The 25,028-nt window shown below is 38.3% G+C and overlaps 2 protein-coding genes across 2 annotated transcripts in view; both read left to right on the top strand.

Moving 5' to 3' along the window:
* The first annotated feature begins 439 nt into the window (after window positions 1-439).
* On the top strand, window positions 440-6,485 carry CDKN2C (cyclin dependent kinase inhibitor 2C). The gene is made up of 2 exons (XM_058178213.1): window positions 440-835; window positions 4,681-6,485. Exons 1-2 carry the CDS (start codon window positions 707-709, stop codon window positions 5,059-5,061), a joined length of 510 nt encoding a protein of 169 aa, XP_058034196.1. The 5' UTR covers window positions 440-706; the 3' UTR covers window positions 5,062-6,485.
* A 373-nt stretch (window positions 6,486-6,858) lies between these two features.
* Window positions 6,859-25,028, top strand: part of LOC131195799 (uncharacterized) — a 66,607-nt gene continuing 48,437 nt past the window's right edge. Inside the window, exons 1-2 of the mRNA XM_058178020.1 lie at window positions 6,859-9,156; window positions 16,340-16,407. The gene's annotated coding sequence lies outside the window, so the exon portion shown is untranslated. The remainder of the gene's footprint in view (window positions 9,157-16,339; window positions 16,408-25,028) is intronic.

Here is a 25,028-nt window from a genome sequence, read left to right as displayed (position 1 = left end):
GCACCCACCGCCCCGGAATGGGAACGCCGAAGTCCCACCGCATCCCCGGTGGAGTTGGACAGCTGATCTCCTGGCCGGGGCTGGTTAATCCTCCCGGCTACCGAGACTGGATTAACCCCTTCGCTCCGACGGTTGGCCGTCCAGGGGGCTGCAACTCGGGGGCGAAGAACGGATTCAACGGGGTCAAGAGCGAAGCCCCGGCTCCTCAGTATCGGGAACGGAACCCGCGGCTTCCAAAAGAAGCCTGCCCCGGGGTCTCGGCTGGACAGAACTGGTGGGTTATGTCTTCCACTTCTTCTTCTTCCTCCACCTCTCCGCTTCCACCTTGTTCTTTGCTTTCCCCATCTCCCCTTCCTTACTGAGCTTGCCCCCACCCCAAGTGTGGCTGCTCTGCTCGTTGAAGGGCTTGAATCAATTTATGCGCCCCGGCCAAGGTCCGGCGGGGGGCGGGTGTTGTGCGCATTAGAGGTGCAGAGATCTGCTTTTCAAGCGGAGCTGCAGCAGTATGTGTGACGTGTGAACCAAGGGGCGGGCTTCTGGCAAGCAGCTTTTTTACGAGTATTTACTACAAGAAGGTCTACTCCAGATTAACATCCCCGCTCCTGTCAGTTTCCGATGGCCATGCCCGGCTAAAAACAACCCTTAAGATTAATCAAAAACAAGCCCAGGTTTTCTGCTCGTTGGCGATCGTCATTCGCCCTAAGGAATGGCCGAACCTTTGGCGAATGAGTTGGCGTCCGCAGCTGCCAGAGGGGACCTAGCGCAAGTTACTAATTTGTTGGAAAATAATATAAACGTCAATGCACAAAATGGATTTGGGAGGACTGCGCTGCAGGTTGGTATCTGGGCGGACAGAGGCTATCGTTCGCCACTAGGTGAACTGGTTTGACGGGGGAAAGGACCGTTTTAAAAAGGGGAGGAAAAAAAATCAGCATTTTTTAAAAAGCGAGTTGGTTGCCATATTTTATAAGTTTCACCGCTCCAACTCCTTAAAGTGACGTACTTTAAGTTAAACCTGGTTTTAATGTTTCTCTAATCTCGGGATAAACCTTGTCTGCAAGACACCTCGTCTTTTTTAAAAAAAAATTCTGAGACAGGGAAGCAAGTGGCGGAGGCAGAGGGGGAGGGAAAGGAACAATCCGGGCTAGGTCGGTAAACACCTCATTTTTGAAATCCGCATTGTATCTGCTTCAGTATCTGAAAGGGGGGGTCGTCTGGCTACTAAAGGGTGGCGGTTGGAGCTTATTTTTCTCACATTTTAGCGAGCATGCCCCCCCCCCAAAAAAAACTATCGCCCCTGAATAACTGCGATGTTCGGCGAAGCAATGCGGCGATCTGGATCACGAAAATCCAATGCTTTGTTATTCACCATCCTTCGGGTGCTTTTTGATATACTGTATCGGTGGATCGCTTCACTACGAGAATTTCCTTTCCGTAGGTATATAACGCCGTCTACACCCATTTCCAGTGTTTAGATTTACAGGCGGCGGCTGGAGCTCTTCCAGCTACTAAAACCCTGCACCCGCTGAAAGATGTTTTCCTTTGAGAACATTGGATAACGGTGCTAAAAGTGTTACGTGGGAGGGGGGGGGAGAGGTAAGGGTGCCCAACCAGACAGAGAAGAAAAAGGTAGGTGAAAATCTGGGAGGATTTTCCGATGCAAGACCGTGGATCTGGTCCGAACTACTGCGCGGAATATTCAGTAGGCGCCTTAAAAGCAATTTGTTGATTCAACTACAGACAGGATCCACTTTCTGAAATATTGGAAGAGGGTCCCTGTGGGTGAGGGCTGAAAACTCCGGCAACACAATCTCCTCTTTAAAATGGAAAGAAACCCTTCTGTAATAGGACCTGTCTTGGCGTTCTTTTCAAATTCAATTTAGTAATCCTAAATTATTTTTCGATTTGCAAGGAGCATAAATGCTTGAACCCTTTTGGGTTTTTCTGCACCATAACAGGTAGGTCATGTTTGGAACCAATCGTTGAATTGGTGTGTAAAAAAGGAAGTGCAACCTCAATTTCCACCTCCTTACTAAATTGCCAATTCTTTTTCTTGTTTAATGAGAACCAATGATTCTGCCCCCCCCTCCCCCCCATTTCAGGATTTACAGAGATACATCTCTGCTTAGTCAGGGGCATGTCTTTTCCACCACCTATTTTTCACTGCAGCTTCATCACTAATCATAAATTGAGGCAAGCTACACACACCTGAATAAAAGTAAACACAACAGAAGAAGCTGATTCTTATTTTCAGTATGTGTAAGCCAGAAAGATCTAGTGGGTGGATGATAGAACTTGAGTTGACAGTCAATGTTGCTTACCAAAGAAAGTGAAAATACACATTGGCTTTTATGGTCTCATTTCCTTCTGTCTCTTCTCTGAATGTTTTTCCTCTCTTTTTTCCCTTTCCCCTTCTTTTTTCAAATCAGGTGTTTAGGTGAAGGACACCTTTCTCAATCTGGCTTAGAACAGCTAGGTTTAGGCCTTTTCATGCAATCTGTACCTTTCCCTTGTTAAAAGAATTCCACACCAGGGGGGGAAACATTTAGAAACATCTAAAACTGTCTTTAAAACCAGACTTTTCTCATAGTTTGTATAGTATAGATAACTTTTATCTTCCACAGTTTTGGAACTTGATCCTGAGTTTTGTATTTACCCCAAATTATGAATTTGACAGGAGATAACGGGTGAAATCTTAAAGGTTTAAGGAGTACATGTTCATTTTATCATAATGGCCGATATTATTTGCATTCCAAATTGGTAAACAAGAGGGCAGGTGATTGAATTACCAAGGAAGAGATTATCTCCTAGTAAACTATCATCTTCGTGGTTGCTGATCTACATTCTGAGTCTTTTATGCTCTCTCACATAGCTCCCTCTTGTTTTATGGATTTTCCAGTTTTGTTTACTGCAACTGCTTCCCTTTTGTATATTAAAAGAGAAGACAGCATTTGTCACAAGAAAAAAAAAGTAAAAAGCATACAGCAATATTATTTTATAAATGGGTAGGTACAACAGGACTGAAGAAAAAATACTGAAAGCAAAAGAACACATCATCTTTGAAAGCTAGCTGTTCCCTGTAACAAAGCTTGACCGAGGTGTAAACTTCACTATGTGATATTTGGCTGTGGCTTTTCAGACACAAGGATTAAACTATTCAGACACAAGGATTAAACGATTCAAAAAAGTCCAAGGGTCTCTGAGATGGACAATCCTAACTATGAAAATATAAGAAAAATTATAGAGTTACTAATATCATTTTTTATTTCACCAGAAACTGTAGAAATTCTTTTAAAATGTGTTTTTAAGTGATAATAGCAACGTTCACATAGAAAGGGAATGTTTAGGAAGCCATCAGCTTTTAAAAATTTTCTACTTAAACTGAACATAAGCAATAAACTTAGAGGTATTGATTTGCATTCATATAACAATCCCAAATGAAACTAAAACTGCAGATCTACATGTACATTTCCTTGGAAATTAAGACCCTCTGAATTTACTAAGATATTTTAAAAAACATAAACCCATTTGACTGGTTACTCCACAGATAAGGGACACAGGAAATATATACTCTGTTTTATTGATTAAAATGTGTTCTCTGAGTTATCTACAATTAGTCTACAATGTGACCATAATAGGATTACATTTCAGTTCTTTGCAAGTGCAGAAGCAACACAGCTTTGTTTTTAATAGAGGCATTCTTCAATTTCCCCCTTACTTCTTTCATTTCACTACTAGTAGTTTTCCATGTTTGCTTGCAGTTCCTTCCCCAAGAACGACTATAGATCCATCCAGGTTTGCAAAATACATTATATTCTAAATCCAATATCTGTCCTTTTGTTTACGGTATTGTTTTTTTATTCTCAATGGCAACTGGAAAGGCTTAAATAAGGAAAGAAATTGAGTACATATGCAGTATATTTGCTAATAAGGTACAACACAGACTTTATTTTTTACACACCTTATATGGACACATCTTTAATTAGAAATAGTCATGTAGGTCCTCTATTCTTTATACAATTGGGACGTGTGCCCTTTGGGTTTTAGACCTACTTTCTATCAAAGTAGGACAAGCCCATCAGTGTCATTATATATCTATTACCTTAACCAAGAACCTCATCCTTTTACCCTGTCCCTTGATTTTTTTTTCTTCATTTCTATCATGGCACAACAGGAAATACAATTTCCCATCATTCTATTTGTTTATTCTGGCACTATTTGTTTCTGTGTGGTGTAGGGTGGTTTTCACAGCCCTACCATTTCGGCAATTATAGCTGCTCCATTGCAGTGTCTCTCAGAAGAGACCTTAAACGCAGGAGTGGGAGAGGTGTTTCTCTGAAGCCACGGGCCATTAACGTTGAGGACCAAATAGGCGGCCAGAAATGCCAAATAGAAGTCAACTGCTGGTGTCATCCGAAAATATCCCGGCTCAGAAAGCTTTCCAATCAAATGCAGCAGCCTTGTATTCTCTGCCCTGGGATGCCGAAGAAGTTGACATCCCGTTTCCCTAAGGCTCTAGGCTCCCACGCGAACTTTCCCACGGGCTTCCCCAAAGCCAAATCAAGCAAAGGCTCTGCAGGTAAGGCAGAGTGGGGATACACGTGTGTGAACCCAAACCCTTGGGGAGGAGGCACATTTGCCCACTGCCTCGTGTTTTTCTTCCTCGTCCTCTGCCTTCAGGTGGTGAAACTGGGGAACCCGGAGATCGCCAGGCAGTTGCTGCTGCGAGGAGCCGACCCAGATCTGAAAGACCGCACCGGCTTCGCTGTCCTGCACGACGCGGCCCGTGCCGGCTTCCTCGACACGCTGCAGACTTTGCTGGAGTTCCAAGCGGACGTGAACGTGGAGGACAACGAGGGTAACCTGCCGCTGCACTTGGCCGCTCAAGAGGGCCACCTGGCCGTCGTGGCCTTCCTTCTGGAGCGCACGGCCAGCCGGGTGGAGCATCGTAACAAGAAGGGAGCCACCGCCTACGACCTGGCGAAGCTCTACAAGAGGCAGGCCATCGCCAAACTGCTGGAGAACAGCAGGCGGAGGGAGGACGCCCTCAGCGGGGACTGAAACCCACGCCTTGCTCCGGACTCCAAAGTGCCTGCTTGTACACCTGTCACCTCTCCTTTCCTCTCTTTTTCTCTTCATCTTAATCAAAGTATATAAATAGGTGGGGTCGGTCTTTTTCAAATGCAGACATGGGCATGATAGTTTTCCCTCTTGGGGGGAAAAATCATGCCAGTAGCAGCTTTTCACGGATACTAGCGAGAAACTGGGTGGGCTCTCGCCTTTCTTTTATGAATGCTTTTTTTCTTTTTTTAACTTGGTTTGCTTTTGCTGCTCACCTCACCCTTCATTTAAGGGAGGCTGGGGGGGAAAGATGTATTTTTGTGCTTTCTAGTAACTTTCTTTTAAAAGATCTATAAAGGCTTACTGTGATTTCCCATCCCCGAACACCATCTAGCCTAACAAAGGTTAACATAATATGAAACACTGATTGAAGGAGTGTATATGTGAAAGACCTTTTGTGCCAGAAGGGGAAGTGGGAGGAAAAAAGAGACTTTTGGACAATTGAATCACAAACGTTTGATGAGATGGATAAGCTAACAAAAGGTCTATGGAACAGCGTTTTCATTATTATTTTTCTTCTATTTTTATTGTCATGCCTTATCTCCTAAACATCTCTTTTTCTGAAGGAAGTTCTGCTGAAATCTAGCTTTCTTCTAGTTAAACATGTTTAGGACCAAAGGTTCAATTGATTCACCACATGTATCTGACCAGAGACAAAATCTCAATTTGGAGTAGTTTGAATAGTGAAGCTTCAATATAACATATAATAATAAAAAGACTAAGAAAGAATTTATCAAGTCCAAAAGTCACACTGTGTGAATATGATATCTTGGCTATTTGCACAAACACAAGTTTAAGATTAAAAAAAAGTAATTTATAAGATTAGATTGCATTTAGTGACTTGATCAGATTTTGGGAATGCTCTAGAATTTTCTCAGATTAAACTGCCAGAGTAGTACTATTTACTCACATTTGTTCCAGTAGAATAAATCCAGAATAAGCATTTATTTTTGTGGTTAAGACTTGGGATTTTTGATCAAAGCCTCTTTTACAGAGTCCATAAATTTCTATATAACAGTGTAGTATAGGCACTCAGAAGCAAAAATGTGAAGTTTGATTGTTTTAGGCTGCAGTTTTCTATGTATCTATGTGGGATTGAACTGCACTGAACTGAGTGAAGCAAGCTTAGTTCTGAGCAGATGCGGCTGGAATTGCATTGTTACTTGGAGTTTTAAGATTGCTGAGTAGAAAAGCTGACTATTAAACAGATGTATTTTGCATGGGAATAAATTACAAAACCTATAACTTTTTATCAATTATTTAGAATAATCTCACTCTCATCCCAATAGTTTTCTGATTAAAAACTTCAGTTTGTTGCAGTGGAGAGAATTCATTGCTATTCGCCTCCACAACGAATTCACTGTGTCATAAAATGGGGTGTGTGTCCCAGTTTAATTGCTGTGAAGATAAAAAACTGAGAAACTGTGATGTTTTATGTGACTCATATCTTAGATTGTTCCTTTCAAGAGAGGTGACATCCAGCTATATTGGTCAATTTCAATTTGGCTCATTTTTTTAAAAAAGGGTTCATAAATTGTATCAGATAATTTCATCCCCCTGCATTTCTCCTGCATTGTAGAAACTTTTCCTTTCTTGAACAGAGATTTCAGAAGGATCAGTTAAAAACTAAACCAATCATATCCTTTCCCAGACATTAAAAAATAAACTGGCATCTAAAGGAATTTGCTATCTGTAAAACAAAACAAAACCTCACATTTTCTTTCTGGTGAGAGGTTTAATTTTAAAAAAGCTTTAATATCTGAAAAGCTAGTAGATATATAGGCAAGCTTCTAGCAGATGATGGAGTTTCATAATGGGCTCAAAAAGTTAGTCAAATTATCAACACAAAAGAAACTGTGGTTTCAGAAATGACTTGCATGACATCCTCAGTGTCAGGCCAAAGGAGGCAGGAATGCTCTTTCTCTTTTTCAAAAGCAAATAGCATTAATTCTATTTCTCTTAAATATAATGCAGAAGGTCGGAAACCAATCACATTCGAAGTTTTCTCAAAAAGCCATATATTTATCCATGTTCTTTAACTATCTTTCACTTGGCACCAACATAGCTAAAGAGCAATATCGATCTTAAGAGATGGACAGTTACACCATTATTTCACTCGGACTTGTTAATAGGTAAGAACGTTTGAGATTAATGTCCAATCTGACATAGTCTGCTTCGCTAGAGCTTCGGCCCAGAGTCCAAACCAAAGAGTTATATTTTTAAAAAAATCTCAGAGCACTAATATTTGGATTCCCCAAACTTAGTCCCATCTTTGAAGCAGGTCAAGACTGAATATGGGTGGAAATTCCAAACAAAGGCTTAAAAATTCGGGCTCAATAAACCGAGGTCGCATTTGTAGTGAGAAGATCTTCAGACAAATGGACTTCTGTGGAGCAGGTGAGCCGTACTAGACTCCGTTTACCCAGAAGGCGGCTCGACTTCTGTCTCTGACGGGTGGCACTTTCTGCCCCATGCACAGGGAACAGAAAGGGGGCTCAGTATAACCAGTTTTCCCCAAGCTCTGCTCTGCTGTTTGCCAGTCCTGCGCTGTCTTGTTGTCCAGCACCAGGAACGGAGTACCATTGACTTTCAGGGCGCTTTCTTTGACCACTGGAAACCTGGCCTTGGAGACTTGGATCCTGGGACCATCTCAGTGAGACTTGCTATTCTCAAGTTAACATCGGGAGAGCTGAAGCAACTTACTTGTCAGAAGTGAGTGCCACTGATAATCACTCAGGTGGAAGAAGGTAGATGACATATTAGAAGACACTAACGGGAGGGGAGGAAGAGAAGTCGGAAGGTAGAGGAGTCCCCAGCGTTCTAGATCTTTCACGCCCATGTTCCGAATGGGTTTTACCAATGGTGCGCTAGCTGCTGAAGTACAAAGTTTGAGGGGGGAGGGGGAAGTGACTCAGAGCACCTAACTTGTGTTTGTTAGATCCTGGCCGTTCCCTGCGGGGAAGCTGGAGGCGTAATTTGTCTGCCGCAGCAAGCTCACCCGGATGCCCTGCGCCGCAGGTAAGGTGCTGCCCGGGCACACCAGAACAAGCACCACCACCCGTTGAGCCGAAGTCTGTATTTGGCTTTCTGCCCTGGGAATCCGTGTGAATTCTGAGCCGGCTACCTCTAGTCAGACCCAGGACAAAACTGGGGGCGAAGAGGGAGGTCCCCCTCCCCATTCATTCCCTCCAAGGACCAGGAGCAAGAAGAGTGGCCCAGATGCGAGGTGCTCAAAATGTCGGAGCTGTTCCTGGCTTCCGCGCCGCGTCTTTTCCTCCGCGGCGCTTCGTGCCTCTCCTGCTGGGAATCGTCCGAGGTTCCAGTACGCCGCGTTGCCCAAAGCCAAGGCTGGGGCCATGCGGGGTCCGCTCCTAAGAGCCAAGCCGCGAGTGGGAGGGGAGAGGCAGCTTCAAAACCGTTACTTTGCTCCCCCCGCGCTTCCCTTCTCGTCCCCATCTGCGTCCCTCCCCCTTTACGGTTTCTTTTCCCTTTCTCTTCCTGTCCAAGCATTTTTAAATTTCCGCGCCTTCCTAACAGTCTGATTGTATAGTATTGATTTGACTTCTTTCCCCGCGGGCTTCGGCGCCCTTTGTTTTTGCTCTTCTGGTCAGCCGGGGCTTGGCGTGAACTTCTCTCACAGCCCCTTCTCCGGAACAGGCAAGGCGAGGCAGGAGCCCAGGAGCGATCTCGGATGCGCCCCGCATCTCCTCCTTCTGCCCTCGCCCACCGCGCCTCGAGGAGGTCTCTCGCAGCTGGTGCAACCTGCCGCGCTGGATGGGCGAGATCTGCGGGTTCTCTCCAACGCTGAAGTCCCAGCCCAAGCGGCCGGAAACGCCGAGGCAAAAGCGCCGTCCCTCTGCAGTTTTCCTTCGGCGAGAAAGATGCCGGGGGAAAGGCGGTGTGCGTTTGCGCCTCTGGGAAGCTGCGGCTGAAAAGACTCCTTTTCCTTCTAGAATCGCCAAAGGCAACTGTCCCAAGGCGGCCTTCGCCTAAGAGGTCCTAGCACACGGAGGAAAAAGGCGAACGGCAAGGAAGGTATTGGTATTTTATTTTACAGACACTTTATAATTAATTCTTAACTTACTGTTTCTGTTGCCCTTCATGGGGAATTAACAAAGAATAAAAGAGCATTTGTGAATCATCTTAACTAAAGCCCAGGTCAGATACTTTTCTCAGCATCGGTTCCCTGTGAATGTTAGGAGGAAGAGATTTCTCCTGCCCTGCTTTAGAGGAAACCCATAACTTTATCCTGTTATTTTTCACATTACTTTCTATCAGCCAAATGGGAGTTACAATTTTGAGAAATCTCATTTTTACAAAGCACTTATCAGAGATGCCAGCTCTTTGCAGCTTTTAGAATGACTTCTATGGAAAGAAACTTGTTTATTTATTAAGTTGGATTGTTTAATGCCATCCTCAAATTCCATATCAGTATTAGCCTAAAAGCTGAAAGCATCACCTTACAGAAGAACTTTTTTTCCCCATTTTTCTATGCCCTTAAATTTGGGCCTAGGACTAGGTTTCCAAAGCTTATCAAAAAAATAAGGTCCTTAATAACACTTTGAAAAAGATCAGCCATCTTATGTTACTCCATATATTACTACCTCTTTTCAGGCAATAGTATAATTATTAGAAGTTCATTACCACTCAGCAAAATAATCATACCATGAAGAATATTAACTACAATTTTGAAATGATATTTTAAAGCCAACTTTTGTTTCTTTCAATAAAATATTTTGAAAAGGAAGTGAATCTGGAAGCTTAATTAGTTAATTTAATACTCTTGGTTACATGTAAGATTTAAGCAGCTAAATGACAGTAAACTTTTGGGTTCATTTTTTGCTAGTATTTAAATACTAATTTACTCGGAAAATGTTTTTCATACATTAATACAATATTAATAATAAAACAAGAATGATTTATGTGGCGGATGTTAAGATGTAATTTAACTTACTATTTCAAGTTTTATTCTTCATGAACATAAAGATTCCGAAAAATTTATTTGTGCTTGAGAATAGAGTCAATATTTTAAGAATTGGGTTACTTAATTGATACAGAATGTGACTAAAGAAATATGGTATTTTTAAGACAGTAAACTTAAGACTTTACATCCTTGTTTAGAAGTTAATTTTTGACAATCATACAATATATTATTCCTGCTTTTTTACCTCAATTACGTCAAACCAGAACAAAATAGCTATCAACATGTTCGAGCAACAGCCATTTTACTGAAGGTTTGAATGAGAAGCTCCATTTCAGGCCTTTTCTCCTTCTCTAAATGACATTTAGATTCAGATTGCTTTTGCCAAGTATTTATCTTCAGCATATGCTAATATATTCAGTATATGCTAACATAAAGTGATGCATACATTTGGTTAACTTTACCCATATTATAATGGTATATTATATTGCAGTATATATATTACATTATTTCTATTTTGGGATGCTGCTTAGCAAGGAATACAAGATGTTTTTAAAAGTTAAAAAGTTAAAAAGAAACAAAACTCTTGTGCTATTAATTAAACTCCCTGTAATATTTCCTACATTCTAAAAGTAGGAAAAATAACATTGGTCAGAAAAGTCTACTTTAACTTAGAACAATTTAATAGAATTTACATTTGATGAATTCTGGCTTCTGTTTAGTCATTATCCCACTCCTAGAAAATAAATGAAATAGGAAAATGGGATACAATGGATATTGAATATTGGATTTCTATTAAGCTTAAACAGAGTGCACAATATTTCAAATCCTGCCTTGATAGATTATTTAAACATAGATTAAGCAAAACAATATTTAAGGATGTGATTTTTATTTACTTTCTGATTTAGGCTTCCATATTAAGAGTTACAAAATGGGTGGGGTCCATTAGCAGCATCAAACTGAATCTAGAACTTCATCAGGATTCTAAATGAAAGCATCATTGGAAGATGGATGTCCAACTTCTGCTTGAATACATCTAGGAAACACAAGCTAACCTCAACTTCTACCCAGATAATGGTTTCCACTGTCAAATCCCCTCATTATTAGGAACTTTCTGATCTAGCATTTAATTAAATCCATTCTTCCTCTTTGTGTTCTAGGATAGAGAGCTTTTCTCACTGTGACATCCATCATAACTTGAAGGATTTTATCATATTCTCCCCACCTCCTCTTTTTCAAGGTTAAACATTTCCAGTTTCTTCAAACTGTCTTCATAGGACTTAATTTTCAATCCCTTGACCTTCTCTGAACTTTTTGCAGTGAGTCTAAATTCTAAGTATGGTGTCCAGATTTGTACACAAATAATTTAGGTGAGGTCTGAGCAATATTGCATGAAAATATAGGATTTGGAAACCTTTATTGATTTAATATCATACTGTGTTTACTTTTAAAATAAATTATTTTTCGTCAGTGCCCAGATCAGCATTTTTGAAGCCACATCACATTGCTGACTCACGTTCAGTTAGCAATAATTGCTATTTTTGTTTGAAAGCAAAGTTTGTTTAGTTTTTAAAGCAATTTCCACTTACAATAAATGGGTATAATTCTGCTACATGTATAGAACCAAAATCCTGGAAAACTAAGTCATTAAGAAAATAGGCACTAATCAATTAGCTCTACTAGTCTAATTTGTATCCCCTAGAAGCAAAAAGTAACATATTTTAAGTATTAAAAATTAATGGAAGTTTACTATTTTTTCCAATTTGAATAAACATTGATATAATCAATAAAATCAGTATGGTTGACAAAATTAGAATGTAAGAATCAGTGAAATCAATATGATTTTATGTTATTTTATTACACTAAACTAAGAAAATCAAAATGTCTTTTCTATTTCTTAAAATAGAAATTTATAGCAAGTTTTTTTCTGAGCTAAAGTCTACGTGATTAGATGGATACATTTATACATACATATCAAGTATTATTACTATTATCCCATAAATGGGCATAGAGTGGTACTTTATGCAATGTGTATTATGTATAGTGCAGCCCAACAAACACAGAGAAGTGGCAAATAAACTTGTCTTGATGCATGGTATTCCAAAATTTTATACCTACTTTAATAATTAGGACTTCTGCTCGCATGTTAATGTATCTACAGACATATAGACATTTTAATATAAAACCCACAGATTGCATTTTGACACCTTTTGGAGCAAATTGTAGAATTTGTCATGCATGTCTATCCATTTCCTGCTATATATGTGCAATGACACTGGGTGACAATTTCACAAACATGCTAAAGCACATTACAGCTTATTTACCTGACACTATACTTGTGTAAACGGACCCGTTATAACTAAGCATTAATCATAAACTAAGCCATTATAGCTTGTTAAATATTTCATCCTTATTTTTTAGCATTATGGCAACACATTTCTTAATTCTGCTGCATTTTCTTTTTTTTTTGCAAAGAAATATATTCAATTTTGTCATGTAAGCACATTAATTGGTCTCATATAGTTTAGTAGTTTTCCTCAAACTCTCTTGAAAGCTTCCTATAAAGTTGAAAACGCATTGTTTCAGGAAAAGATACTATTATATTACTTGAACAGAAAAATAACAGTTTTAAATAAAAATGTTCTATGCTTGGTTTTGCTATTTTTATTGATTTTATGGAGGTACTTAATAACATCATCTTGAATTCTTCAGCTGAAGCTTTAGTTTTCTGAGATGCAATAAAGGATAGGGAGACAAAAATTCTTTAATAGTACTATGGGGTTTCCTCTTTCTGATGTTGTAGCATTTTTATTATTAGCATCCTTAGAAGAGTGATATGTTGAACTGACATAGGATACAATTAAATTTAAAAAGGAAAAAAAGATTTTTATAATTGAGGTATCATAAATGATTAAATAAGACTTATAGGAAGAACCCATACATCCATACATTCATTCTCTTTTCAATTATATGTTTTCAATCTAAAGAATATTCGTGCAGTATTCACACAGCCAGTTTAGTCTAGTGCTTAAGGCATCAGGTTACAAAAGAGGAGACTGTAAATTCTGGTCCTGGCTTAGACAAGAAAGCCAGCTGGATAACCTTGGGCCAGTGACTTTCTCTCAGTCCAACCCAACAGTCATAGGACTTTAGTTGTGGGAAAAACAACATTAGAAAGACAAAGTTTGCCACCTGAGTTATTTATAAAAATAATAAAAGCAACATATAAATAAAATGAATGGTCAGTTGTTTTGAAAAATACTATACTTTCTTAAGGAAGAACAGAAAGTACATTAACTTAAATCCCTGAACAGTTATATTTCATAGTAATATAATTATTTTATTTGAGCTGCAAAAATTCTGTTAAACCGTCTATGGGAGCAAAGACATAGAACTTTCTATATCTCTTTGTTGCCATCTATCAGTCATCCAGATTTAATTCACCCCAGATAGGGTGACTGTTAATAAAAAGCAGTTTTTAAAAAAATATCTCCCTTTGCCTTCACATTAAAGAAGATAAACAAATAGGTGAGGAGAAGGAAGATAAAGCAATTTTAATAAAGAAATTAAAGAATCAAACTTTAGGCTTATATAGGTGGGCTCCTTTGTCTCAGCAATATCAATGTTTGCTGTTTCATTTATTTTTAAATCTGTAAATTAAACTAATTTTAAAGGTGTAATAATGTAATTGTCTTTTTTTCCTGAAAGAAACTGACTCTATTTCAGTGAAAGAAAGTGATCAACGTTCCAAAAAGTACAAGCTAAATTATATGCATATATTTTAATAGCAAGTCAATTTGTTGTACTGCTCATTTGTAATGTTCAATGTACTATTCAGTAAGGCTTTAATCTTATCTTATCTGGATATAAATTCCACTGAACTTAATGGAACTTCCTTCTGAATAGAATTCTATATTTGTCCTATAAGAGAATGATTACTGCAGTAATATAAACATATATAAACTACATATATCTAGTTGTTCTCAGACAATATAAACCACTTAAAGAACGAAAGTAGTTCACTCTAACTTCTTTACAGAAGCCTGTCTTCACTAGTTAAATGAGCTGACTAAATATTGTTTCCCATTTTACAACACTATTTGAAATTATTTAATTGAACTTTAGATAAGATAACTGCCACAGCTTATTTGAAAAAGAAAAGAAAAAACACATAACAGTGCCAGAGTGCTTTTGGAAGATTTTTCTTTTAAGACAAAGAAAAAAAAAGTAATGGAATTATATCTGATACTAAAGAACTTGAAACACTATCTGTTTTATTTCTACCTCAGCATCTAACTAATTTATTTTTTTAAAGCAGGGTGCTTTGCTCATGATACTCAAGCCTCATTCAAAATGCACAAATTAAGACTGTATCAGTAAAAAAAATAGCAGCACAATCTTATGCCTGCCTATTCAGACATAATCCTCATTTCAGTTCAGTCTGGTTGAATTTTTACTAGGTAAGTGTCTATAGGATTATACATTAGGGTTTTATGAATAATCACAGAACCAGTATTTCCTATTTTGGTTTGTTTTTTTTAAGTCTGAAATGATATTTTAACATAATGTTTGTACAAATAAACTTTGGTGCTAACCATTTATGTATTTTGCAATTACCAAGCCTTCTTTAAAAGTATTGATCTTATAAAAGTGGAACTGTTTCCCCCCTGCTTTCAAATTTTTGTATGTCATATTTATGCATTCTTTGAGGAATTTTCATACTCTGGGGATTAGAACTGTAGGGTTCTTCCTATACAGCAAGAGATTTGAAAAGACCTATGCTTCAAGTAAACAGTTTTAGGGAGAGGCTTAGGGTGCTGTTGCTCAGATACGAAGAGGCTAAAGATCTAGTCCCCTCTGCTCCAGATTCTACCCTTCCCATTTAAATCCCACCTTCTGAAGGCAAGTGCTGACAATAGCACTCATCTTCCAGTCTTTGCCCTCTCTGGCAACATGCCTAGAAGTCTTTGCAATAGACTGCACCATAGGCAGAGGGTAAAGGCTCCCAGCAACTCTTATTCTGATTAACAATTTTTCCCTATACATGAATAGCAATAAATAACAGCTTAAAGTGGAAAGCTAGAAATATCCTGATATTAAAAATATAGTGTTTAACTAATCTAATAAAAAAACTCTTAATTCATACAGTACCTACTAACAGCAGTTATGATGTCATTCTTAGAATGTGACAAAGGGCTAATAGTATATACTGTATGCTGTAAAAACAATGAGTCAACAGTTTCTGTGCCCCTGAGGTCAAGCTTTCTACAGACTGAAAGTAGCCTATTCTTTAAACTCCCAGGATTTGCAGTTATTAGCTGCTGCTTTATGTAAAAATGTACAATGTTAAGATAACAGAGTAACACAACTTTTTTGTTCAGAGTATAACTTCTCAAAATGTTTATTGTCACACAAAAAAGAAAGACTTGTCGAAATTTTAGAAAACAAATTCTTGGTATGTGCTCAAAATTCAGCTGTGTATAATTGTCCTTCCAAAACACTGAGATTAAGTAGCACTGCAAAATGGAGCCTTACTTAAGCCAAGCATCCAATTTCCTTTATACTGAAGACATGTCTTGTGGCTAATTTTCAGACTTTGGGTCTCTGTATAGGTATCATCAAGAATAGACAATAGTTTTCTAATGTTTTGAAGCAAGAATCTCCTTACTTTTCAAATTATGAAATTATTCACATAAAAACTTAGAGAGTTCTTGATACCTGAAATTACATTTCAAACACGAGTTTTTCATTTCCTAAACAGATTTTTTGAGTATAAAATCCATCATTCAAATGTTGACTACCTTTACACAAGTTTAAAGACTGCATAAATCTTTCAAGGCCAATAGTGCTCTACTTTTTACCATTCTAACAGGAAAAATAATAAAATACTAACTGACCTCTATCAGAAAAAGAAAGTTCTAAGTCAAGTCTGGATATCTGTTTTGATCATTAAGGAGATGTATATATGTAAACCATATTTGCCATCTTTCTGGGTCCTCTGCTTCATTCACCTGGAAGCTTAGTTTAGGATTTAGGTTTTTTTTTAAAATTGTTTATAAAGATAGTTCCAATTTATTTTGTTTATAATTGCTCTGAGCTTTTTTAATACGAAATATTTAATAAATTATTAATATGCCAAGCTAGCTGACTCTATTAAATAAAACTAATTCCATAGTTTATAAACAAATGATGACTATTTCATGTCAATTATTTTATGAACATTTAAATATCTGAATTCCTGAAATTGCTTATTTAATTAGATAAGGAATTTAAAAAAGCATTTTGGTTTAATTACAGCAGTGAAAAGGTTTCCAGTTTAAACTCAAGACAGGTAGAGCACTAATGGTTCCTGCTCTATTGGTCAGGTAAGCAAACTTTTCCCCCCTGACTCAGGTAGACCAAATTACCTACTTCATTTTGTGTACAAGAGAATGGATAGCAATTTCATCTCAGTGAAGGTTATTAAAATATCAGTTGTGCCTTAGCCTCATAATAAAAAGCCATTACTTCTTATCCTAGTGGGTTATGGGTTGACTGTAGAAATAACAGGAAAAAAATCCAACTGTACAATCTGTAACTCTTAAAAAGTTACAGATGTTACATTTTTAAAGTAATGGTTTTATTATACTGCTTCCCATACTTTCAGATCTGAATTTAAGATACGTTGGCAATATTATTCACCTTTCTTCCTTTTTAAGATACAACACAATCAAGAGATGACACCCAGTCTTAATCTAGAGTCACAATTGCACAACTAAGCAAGAACAATAATATTGATAATGTTGAGTTGCTGCCTGAGGTAGTGCTGTCATTAGACTGCTCTTATTATGTACTCTGTGCTGCCAATCATTGATTTATATTTCAGAAAAGTTCATTGCAAACATTAGAAATATATTTCTCAGTCCTATTGACAATAGGCTTTACATAGCTCTTTGCACTGGAATTTGAATATTGTCTTCTTTAGTATTCCTTTCTGTGACTAAACGTCTGGTAATTATCATATACTATTTCATTTCTTTTCTACTTTTTTATGTACAATAGAGATTATTTGAATTTATTTTGAAGAAACACATCTTTTAAGGCCAATCATAACATCTCCTATCTTTTTATAATCTGTATTTGTCTATTCTTGATACTGTATAATTAATACTAAGAATTAATTCTATGTTTATTGACTTTACCTGTAAAGGTAAATAAAAGTAACTAAATTTTACATTCTTATTTATTTATTCATTCACAAACATATTTACCCAACAAACATATTACCCAACAAGAAAGACACAGACTTCAGAGGATAATTAGAACTGCAGAAAAAATAATTGCTACCAACCTGCCTTCCATTGAGGACCTGTATACTGCACGAATCAAGAAGAGGGCTGTGAAAATATTTAGATTCCTCCCATCCTGGACATAAACTGTTTCAACTCCTACCATCAAAATGACACTATAGAGCATTGCATACCAGAACAACTAGACACAAGAACAGTTTTTTCCCGAAGGCCATCACTCTGCTAAACAAATAATTCCCTCAACAATGTCAAACTATTTACTAAGTCTACACTACTATTAATCTCCTCATCATTTTCATCACCAATCGCTTTCCACTTATGACTGTATGACTGTAACTTTTTGTTGCTATCATTAAGGGTTAAATTGCAACCTATGACCATCATTTGTGTTTTAAATGTTGTACCTTTGATGAAGGTATTTTTGTTTCTTTTTCTTTTCTTTTATGAACACTGAGAGCATATGCACCAAAACAAATTCCTTGTGTGTCCAATCACACTTGGCCAATAAAAATTCTATTCTATTCTATTCTATTCTATTCTATTCTATTCTATTCTATTCTATTCTATTCTATTCTATTCTATTCTATTCTATTTCTTAAGGTTATATTTTAAAACAACACAACCAGGATGATTAGGGGACTCGAGGCTAAAACATATGAAGAACGGTTACATGAACTGGGCATAGCTAGTCTAGTGAAGAGAAGGACCTAGGGAGACATGATAGCTGTTTTCCAATACTTGACGGGCTGCCACAGAAAGGAGGGGGTCAAGCTGTTTTTTAAAGCACCTGAAGGTCAGACAAGGAATAATGGATGGAAACTGACCAAGGAGAGATTCAACCTAGAAAGGAGGAAGAACTTTCTGATAGTGAGAATGATCAACCAATGGAACAGCTTGCCTTCAGAAGTTGTGGGCACTTCGTCACTTGAGACTTTCAAGAAAAGATTGGACTGCCATTTGTCAGAAATGAGTGGGCAGGTTGGACTAGATGACCTATAAGGTTCCTTCCAACTCTGTTAATCTGTTATTTCCTAGATAAAAATCAAGAAACTATACAATAATCATTTGGACCAACATTTATAAATAAGTACCCTTAATCCTACAAAGATTTATTAATGGTTATTTTCTCTCAAACAGACATTTGTCATATGATTTTTATCGCATTCTTATTAAAATATCTGTTAAATTTAAAAGAATAAAATTTCCAAATTTACAGAATGGTATTTGAGTGGCAGAAAGTTAGTAGGCAGCAGCCTACTGCTGTCATATTTCCCCCTCAGAAAAAATTCAAAAACAACTAAGGAAAGTATCAATAACAATACACTTTTAAATAAAAACTAATTTAACAAAGTCTCTGTCTTTGGAATATAAATATACTCCTACACAAATATTTTAAACACCCATACATTTTGTCTAAAACCACTTGTTTAGAAATGAAGATAAGTTTATTAGAACAATTTATAGCAAACAAATAGTGACCAAATAGTGTACTAAATTTACAACTGATAAGGAGCCCTTATTTTAAGGAGTAAAATTATTGCTGTTAATTTTCAGCAGGCCTAATATGCTTCCAAAGCTGACAAAAGCAATTTCCCATATTTTATAATAACACTGAGACAATAAAAAATGTACTTTTGTTTTTCAACAGTAAACTTAATAGTGAACAATAAATACTTAATCCATTTATTGTCCTGGATCAATCAATAAGTATTAGGAAATAGGATAAATTAATAAATATCATTTCATATCATGAAATATGGTCAGTACTCAAGTAATAAATTTATATTGCTCACTGATTAAAATAAACACTGTTTCTATCTGCATCTATCTAGTCTCACCATAATTTATAAAAATTAAATAATTTTCTTAATTTCTTCAAAAACACTTGACAAAAAACATTATTAAATTTGGCATTCATCAAAGTTTGTATGTATCAATTTGATTACACCTTTGCTAAAAAAATCTAGAAAGTTCCAATTTTTAGACCAACATTTCCACCAATAAAAGTTTGAGGGAGTGTAATACTTTCTACTGTTCTTTGTTGATTACTTATTTATGTAGATTTAAGAGCACCTTTGTTCTGTGAAGCATTCCAGTGACAGTCAGCAAATTCAGTGCTAAAATAATTCTTGTGTAGTTCTGTAATACTTTGAAGATACTCTGTTTTTGCTTAAAATATAATTCCATGTAACTTTAGTAAGGTTTCCTTATTTAATGTACAGGTAATCCTCAACTTACAACCATTCACTTAGTGACCATTCAAAGTTGCAACAGCACTGAAAAAAGTAACATGATCAGTTCTCATAGTTATGACCATTGCAGCATTCCTATGGTCACATGATCAGAATTTGGATACTTGGCAACTGGGACATATTTAAGATGGTTGCACTGTCATGTGGTCACCATTTGCAGTCTTCCCAGCTGGCTTCTGACAAGCAAAGTCAATGGGAGAAGCCAGATTCGATTATTGACGACATTATTGATTCACTTAACAATTGCACTGATTCATTTAACCATAGCAAAAAGGTCATAAAATGGCATGAATCACTGAACAACTGCCTTGCTTAGCAACAGAAATGTCCTCAATAATGGTGTAAGTTGAGGACTACTATATATTTATATGACTTAAATATTATTGACAGTCCAAGTTGACCCAATTTGTATATTTTATGAAGAAAGGTTAAATTTAATTGAAATTAGATTGGTACCTGTTTCTATTCTTTGGAAATATACAGGATTGTGTACACTTTAAAATCCTAATTCTACAAAATTTGCTATTTTCCCATTGTTTCTACTGAACCTATTTGTCCTCATGAGGATTCTTTGCTCTCCAAGTACTGGACACAACCCATCAAAGCAAATCTATACACAATACTTTATTGCAGCACACATCTTGCCTAACAGCTGCTTATTCCTCTTGGTCAACAACATCCTTCTAGGACTTGGCAAAGTGATGTTGCCAAGAACTATGTCTGTAATAATCAGTCCTTTACATTCAGACTGTAATACTCAGATCAGTCAAAAGTCTCAAAGTTTATAAAATAGCATACAACCTTTGCCTTTCTCCAAATGTTCTTGCGCTAGTTATGATGAGATGCAGTTTCAGGTTGCTCCTTTTCTAGTTGCTGCTGAGCCCCAGGCCAAACTCGAAGCCTCTCTCTTAAGCAATGTTGCTTTTTGAGGACTCCAACTAAGTTCCCCAAGTATTCCTACCAGGATATGCTGCTAGTTGTCTGGCCTGCCTATAATAGCAATCAGTCTTCAGACATTGCCTCCTGCTTCCTTGCCTGTATGCTGTCTCCTTTTCTCCTGCACACATACCCTTACAATGTCTTAGTATTTGCTTTTGTAAGCTAAGGGTCTGGATGGGGTGAGGATGCCTCTGGATATCAACATATCCTTGAAAACACAAAGCTTCAGCCAAGCATCTGAAAGATCGGCTTACTTGTAAGTAAATGAATGCATGCTTGAGCCCATCTCTCAGGTTTCTAGGACTCTAAACTTTCACAACCCTTTGAAAAAACATATGCTATGCTGAGCCTTGGGGGAGTGGGATTGGAAGCATTTATGTCAAGACTACAGCTCCTTTCCCAAGCATAGTCTTCCTCACATAATCAAGAAATGGAAGAAGAGGAGATGGTTAGGAGCCAAAAGTTGGTTCCATCTTCTCCAGACTGCAACGCAATTAAGGAGAAAGGACCTTACCGTACCAAAAATTTAGATTCTCAACATAGACTCTATATTCAGTTGCAAATTAAATAAAGTACAAAAATGATAGTAATGTAGAAGAACAAAGCTTTTGACTATTAAGACTTGGCTAGAGTGAAGAATCTGACTGCTAGATTTGAATGGTGTTTGAATTATTGGGTTCTGGATGCTTTTGGTTATTTTAGCTCTAAATGGGACAATTTGCTGCAGTCTACTCACCAACATCAAAAATAGGGTTTGCTTGAGAAACATGGACTTCAGGCAAAGTTACAGGAGGATAAGATTTGCAACATAGTTAAATCCAGAAGGGGAATCCATAAAGGGGTGTTGACAGTGATATAAAAACAGATAAATGCAAAAAAATAGAAAGTTTTTAAAAATTGTGTAAAAATGTAAACTTTCATTTTAATGGAATTAAATTACTGTGTGTGGAAGGCTACAAGTTGGGCAAGTAGGGAAACCCTCCTTAAAGACAGAAAAAGGGTTCAGAAGTTTATCTTTTTTAAGTATCTCAGTTGATGAGTTGAGAGAGTAGCTGAAAATTGAGGTACCTTGGATTTAGGCCAGAAAATAATAAAAGGTTTAAAAGGGAATGGCTACATTACTGCAAAACTCGAGAATCTTTTTCCTGCCTTTCCTTGGCTGGAAACAAAACACTATAATGTGCTTTTATACTGTAGCCCTTGAGAAGCTGTCCTTTGGTTTTATCCAGCAGCCCTGCTTTCTGCTCTAGGCAAGAGGCCCAGAAATGTGGCTTTTTGGCACGGAAAGCAATTATAGCTGTACCTGGGAAAAGGAGGCAAATTTCTCTTTGCCAATATGAATCTCTCTGGGAACACTGAAGAGGATTACAGTCTCTCTAGGTTTGTCTGCAAAATTGGAGAAATAGGGACTGGGACTTTAGGCTCTTTTGCATGGTTGAGAAAAAGGAATTGCCCAGAATAGATGGATGAATGACAGATTACTGGTTTGAGGAAACTGCCTTAATAGCAGCAAAAACAAAGGCTGGAATCGTTTTTGATTAGTTTTAGCCCACCAAAACACAGAAGCATTCTGAAATGGTGATGTTAGTATAAGGGATGCTGAAAAAGAAAACTATTATTCCAATATACTTGACCTTAGCTCAGTTGACCTATTAACTGGTTTGTGTATCAAACTCAGGTATTTAACAACAGATACAATTTACTTAAGGCTCAAATTATTATTTTGTTTCTTAAGAATAATATTTTAAAATTAAATTTAGCTAAGTGATTCTCTTTATATAAGGCAAATCTCTTAACTGATAGAATTCATCTTTTTAACCTTTGAACCTCACTTTTCAAAAATCAGAATGGAGGAAGAGGTGGAATTAATTTTGCAATCTTGGCGTCACACTTCAATATTTTATTCATAGATTCATACTTCACAAACCTAACCTAATCCTTGTGATATATAAATCATTATTTATTATTTATAATAACCTGAATTTAACCTCTTCATTCCTAATGCATTGCCTCTATAAATGTTGAGATATTTTTAATATCTTAAGAAAGATATTAATGTCTTAAGTGAACTACCAGGATTATTCAAGAAAAGACCTTCTGCAAAAGAAAGCTTACCTGACCTACATTTTGGATAATAATAAGTGACCGATAACATTCTTTATACCATGGTGATGGGTTATAAGTGACCAATAACACTCTTTATACCATAGTTATGGGTTATTTGAGGCATTGCCTCTCCCTGTTTTTATCTACCCATCTCATTAGGTCTGGCAGGAGAGGCATGTTCCAAATCCCATTTCTTAGGGAGTGCCATCTGACCTTGCCCTGGAAGAGAACATTTTCTGTTGGTGACTGACCTTTGGAACAGGGTCTCTCCAAATATTTTATTGGCTCTGACTCTGATGACTTCTTGTAAGGCATTAAAGACTTGATTTTGTCGTCAAGGTTTGGCAGGACCTATATATGGTACTAAGTCGTCCTATTTTTATTTGGCTGCTTATTATATTTATATTGTTTTTTATTATGTGCTTTACAGTATTTTTAACTGTTTCAGGCTACTTAAAGTCAGGAATTTAAATTTAAAGTCATATAAATTGAATAAATTAATAAACAAATCTTTTCCTTAACTTTTTTTTCAATGTGAAGTCAGTTGGTAAGTTAAAGCTTTCATCCTATTCTTTGATTTTTTTTTAGTTTTCAACTGATTTCCTTAGTAAGATTCTGTCAAGAGCCTGTCTTTAAATGACACTACACTTGGGTCTGTATTAAAATTAGCAAGTCGTCAAATGGAATTGTTGTACATAACTTTTTAGATGAGACTATTAGCATAAAATATAAAATAAATAGTTATGTCATGCGCAGATAGTTCTTTCTGCGCATGACAAAGATGTCATTCTGCGCATGACAAAGATGGAGGTCTGACTGAGTCTCAGAGCGGCAGGCGGAGTTGTTGCCGGGCCGTAGATGCAGCCAGCGGACGACCTGGGCTGCCTGGGTAGCCTGGCTGGAAAGATGATCTTCTTGGCAGCTGCGAGAGGGGTTTTTCGCCCCTGAGAGCTTCGCAGCTGCCGAGTGCTGAGCCAGGGCCAAACGGCAGCGAAATGGCGGCGGCCATCTTGGTGCGGGGCGGGGCGGCGTCCGGCCTACCTCCGGCGGCGTTTTGGCGGCGTCCGGCTTGTTTCCCATGCAGCATATTCGAGCTTGTGCTGCATGGAGGGCGACGGTGTGATGAGAGCTTCGAGAGCCTTCTGCTCCGGATGGGAGAGCCCCGACGAGGCCCCTCGTGGAACGGTGGTGAAGTGGCGGCGGCCATCTTGGTGTGGGGCGGGGCGGCGTCCGGCCTACTCCTGGCGGCGTTTTGGCGGCGTCCGGCTTATTCCCCTGCAGCATGGTCGAGCTTGTGTTGCAGGGAGGGCGACGGTAATGGTGAGAGCCCCGAAAGTTTTTTGCCCCGGACGGGAGAGTCCCGAAGAGGTCCCCCACGGAACGGGGGTTGTGGAAGGGGGGGGCATGTCCGTGGCTGCGGTGGGGATGGCAAGGACGTCTGTCCTGGATAAGGGTGACGTTTGGAACCCCCTAGCGGCAGTGGCGGCAGCATGCTCTCTCCCTTTTCTCCCTCCTTCCCCTTGGATTTTTTTCATCTTTTTCATCTTGACCTGATAAGATCTGAGGAGGCTGCTTTAGAGCTGGTCGTTTTCGCTTTGGATGGACATGGACCTAGGCATGGAGGCCTATTTTTCTCCCTCTAGACTTCGGAGTTGTAAATGGGGAGTTTCGACTCGGGAGCTTAGGCTCCCCCCCCCTGGACTTTGGAGCATTCGCAGCATCTGTATGTCTGTTATGATTTTTACCATCTGGAACGGGATCTCCTTGCGAGAATGTCCATCATCTTTTATCATCAGTGGGACCTATGTCAGCGGTTCTGAATATGACTGCTTTATCATCATCTACGGTTACGGACAAACTCATTTTTGCGCCAATTATGCCTGATGCGAGATATGATTTATTCTTCGTTAGAACTTCATCGTCTGCGAGGATCCTCCGCCTCGCAGAAATGGCCCTCTACGTTATCGAGGGCCTATCTCAATGATGGGTTTTGGGACCCAGAGAGATGGCATGCGTTAAGAAAGAATCTTTGGGGTTTTTTAGACAAACAATTTTTAAGGGGTGGGAGGGTAAAGGCGGGTATCGGGGGAAACCCGTCGGGGAGGGAGCCAGTCCTTGCATTTGCTCGCGGCGATACTTTAGTAAGTTCGGAGGTTAAGGGGAAGCCTTGTTCTCCAATTCCAGAGGATCGTTCCATCAGTACGGTAAGTGGGAGAGGCAGATATGGCGGAAGTGGGGGGCCATATCATGTTCAGGGGGTGCGCACTCGCTGTTTAAGAGCGATTGCGCGCTCCGGCCCCTCAGACTTCTCCTGTTCCCCGTGTGGCCAGTATCCCCAGGGCTTGGACCTTCGGCTGATGTTGTGCAATGCTAGGTCCGTAGTGAATAAAGCCCCCCTGA

The sequence above is a fragment of the Ahaetulla prasina genome, chromosome 3, assembly GCF_028640845.1.
Source record: "Ahaetulla prasina isolate Xishuangbanna chromosome 3, ASM2864084v1, whole genome shotgun sequence".
NCBI classification, from domain to species: domain Eukaryota; kingdom Metazoa; phylum Chordata; class Lepidosauria; order Squamata; family Colubridae; genus Ahaetulla; species Ahaetulla prasina.
This window is presented reverse-complemented; position numbering and strand designations above follow the sequence as displayed.

Coding starts and splice junctions, on each gene's coding strand:
- CDKN2C (XM_058178213.1), top strand. CDS start 707: ATGGCCGAACCTTTGGCGAATGAGTTGGCGTCCGCAGCTGCCAGAGGG. Junction 836..4,680: donor TTGGGAGGACTGCGCTGCAG/GTTGGTATCTGG, acceptor CTCTGCCTTCAG/GTGGTGAAACTGGGGAACCC.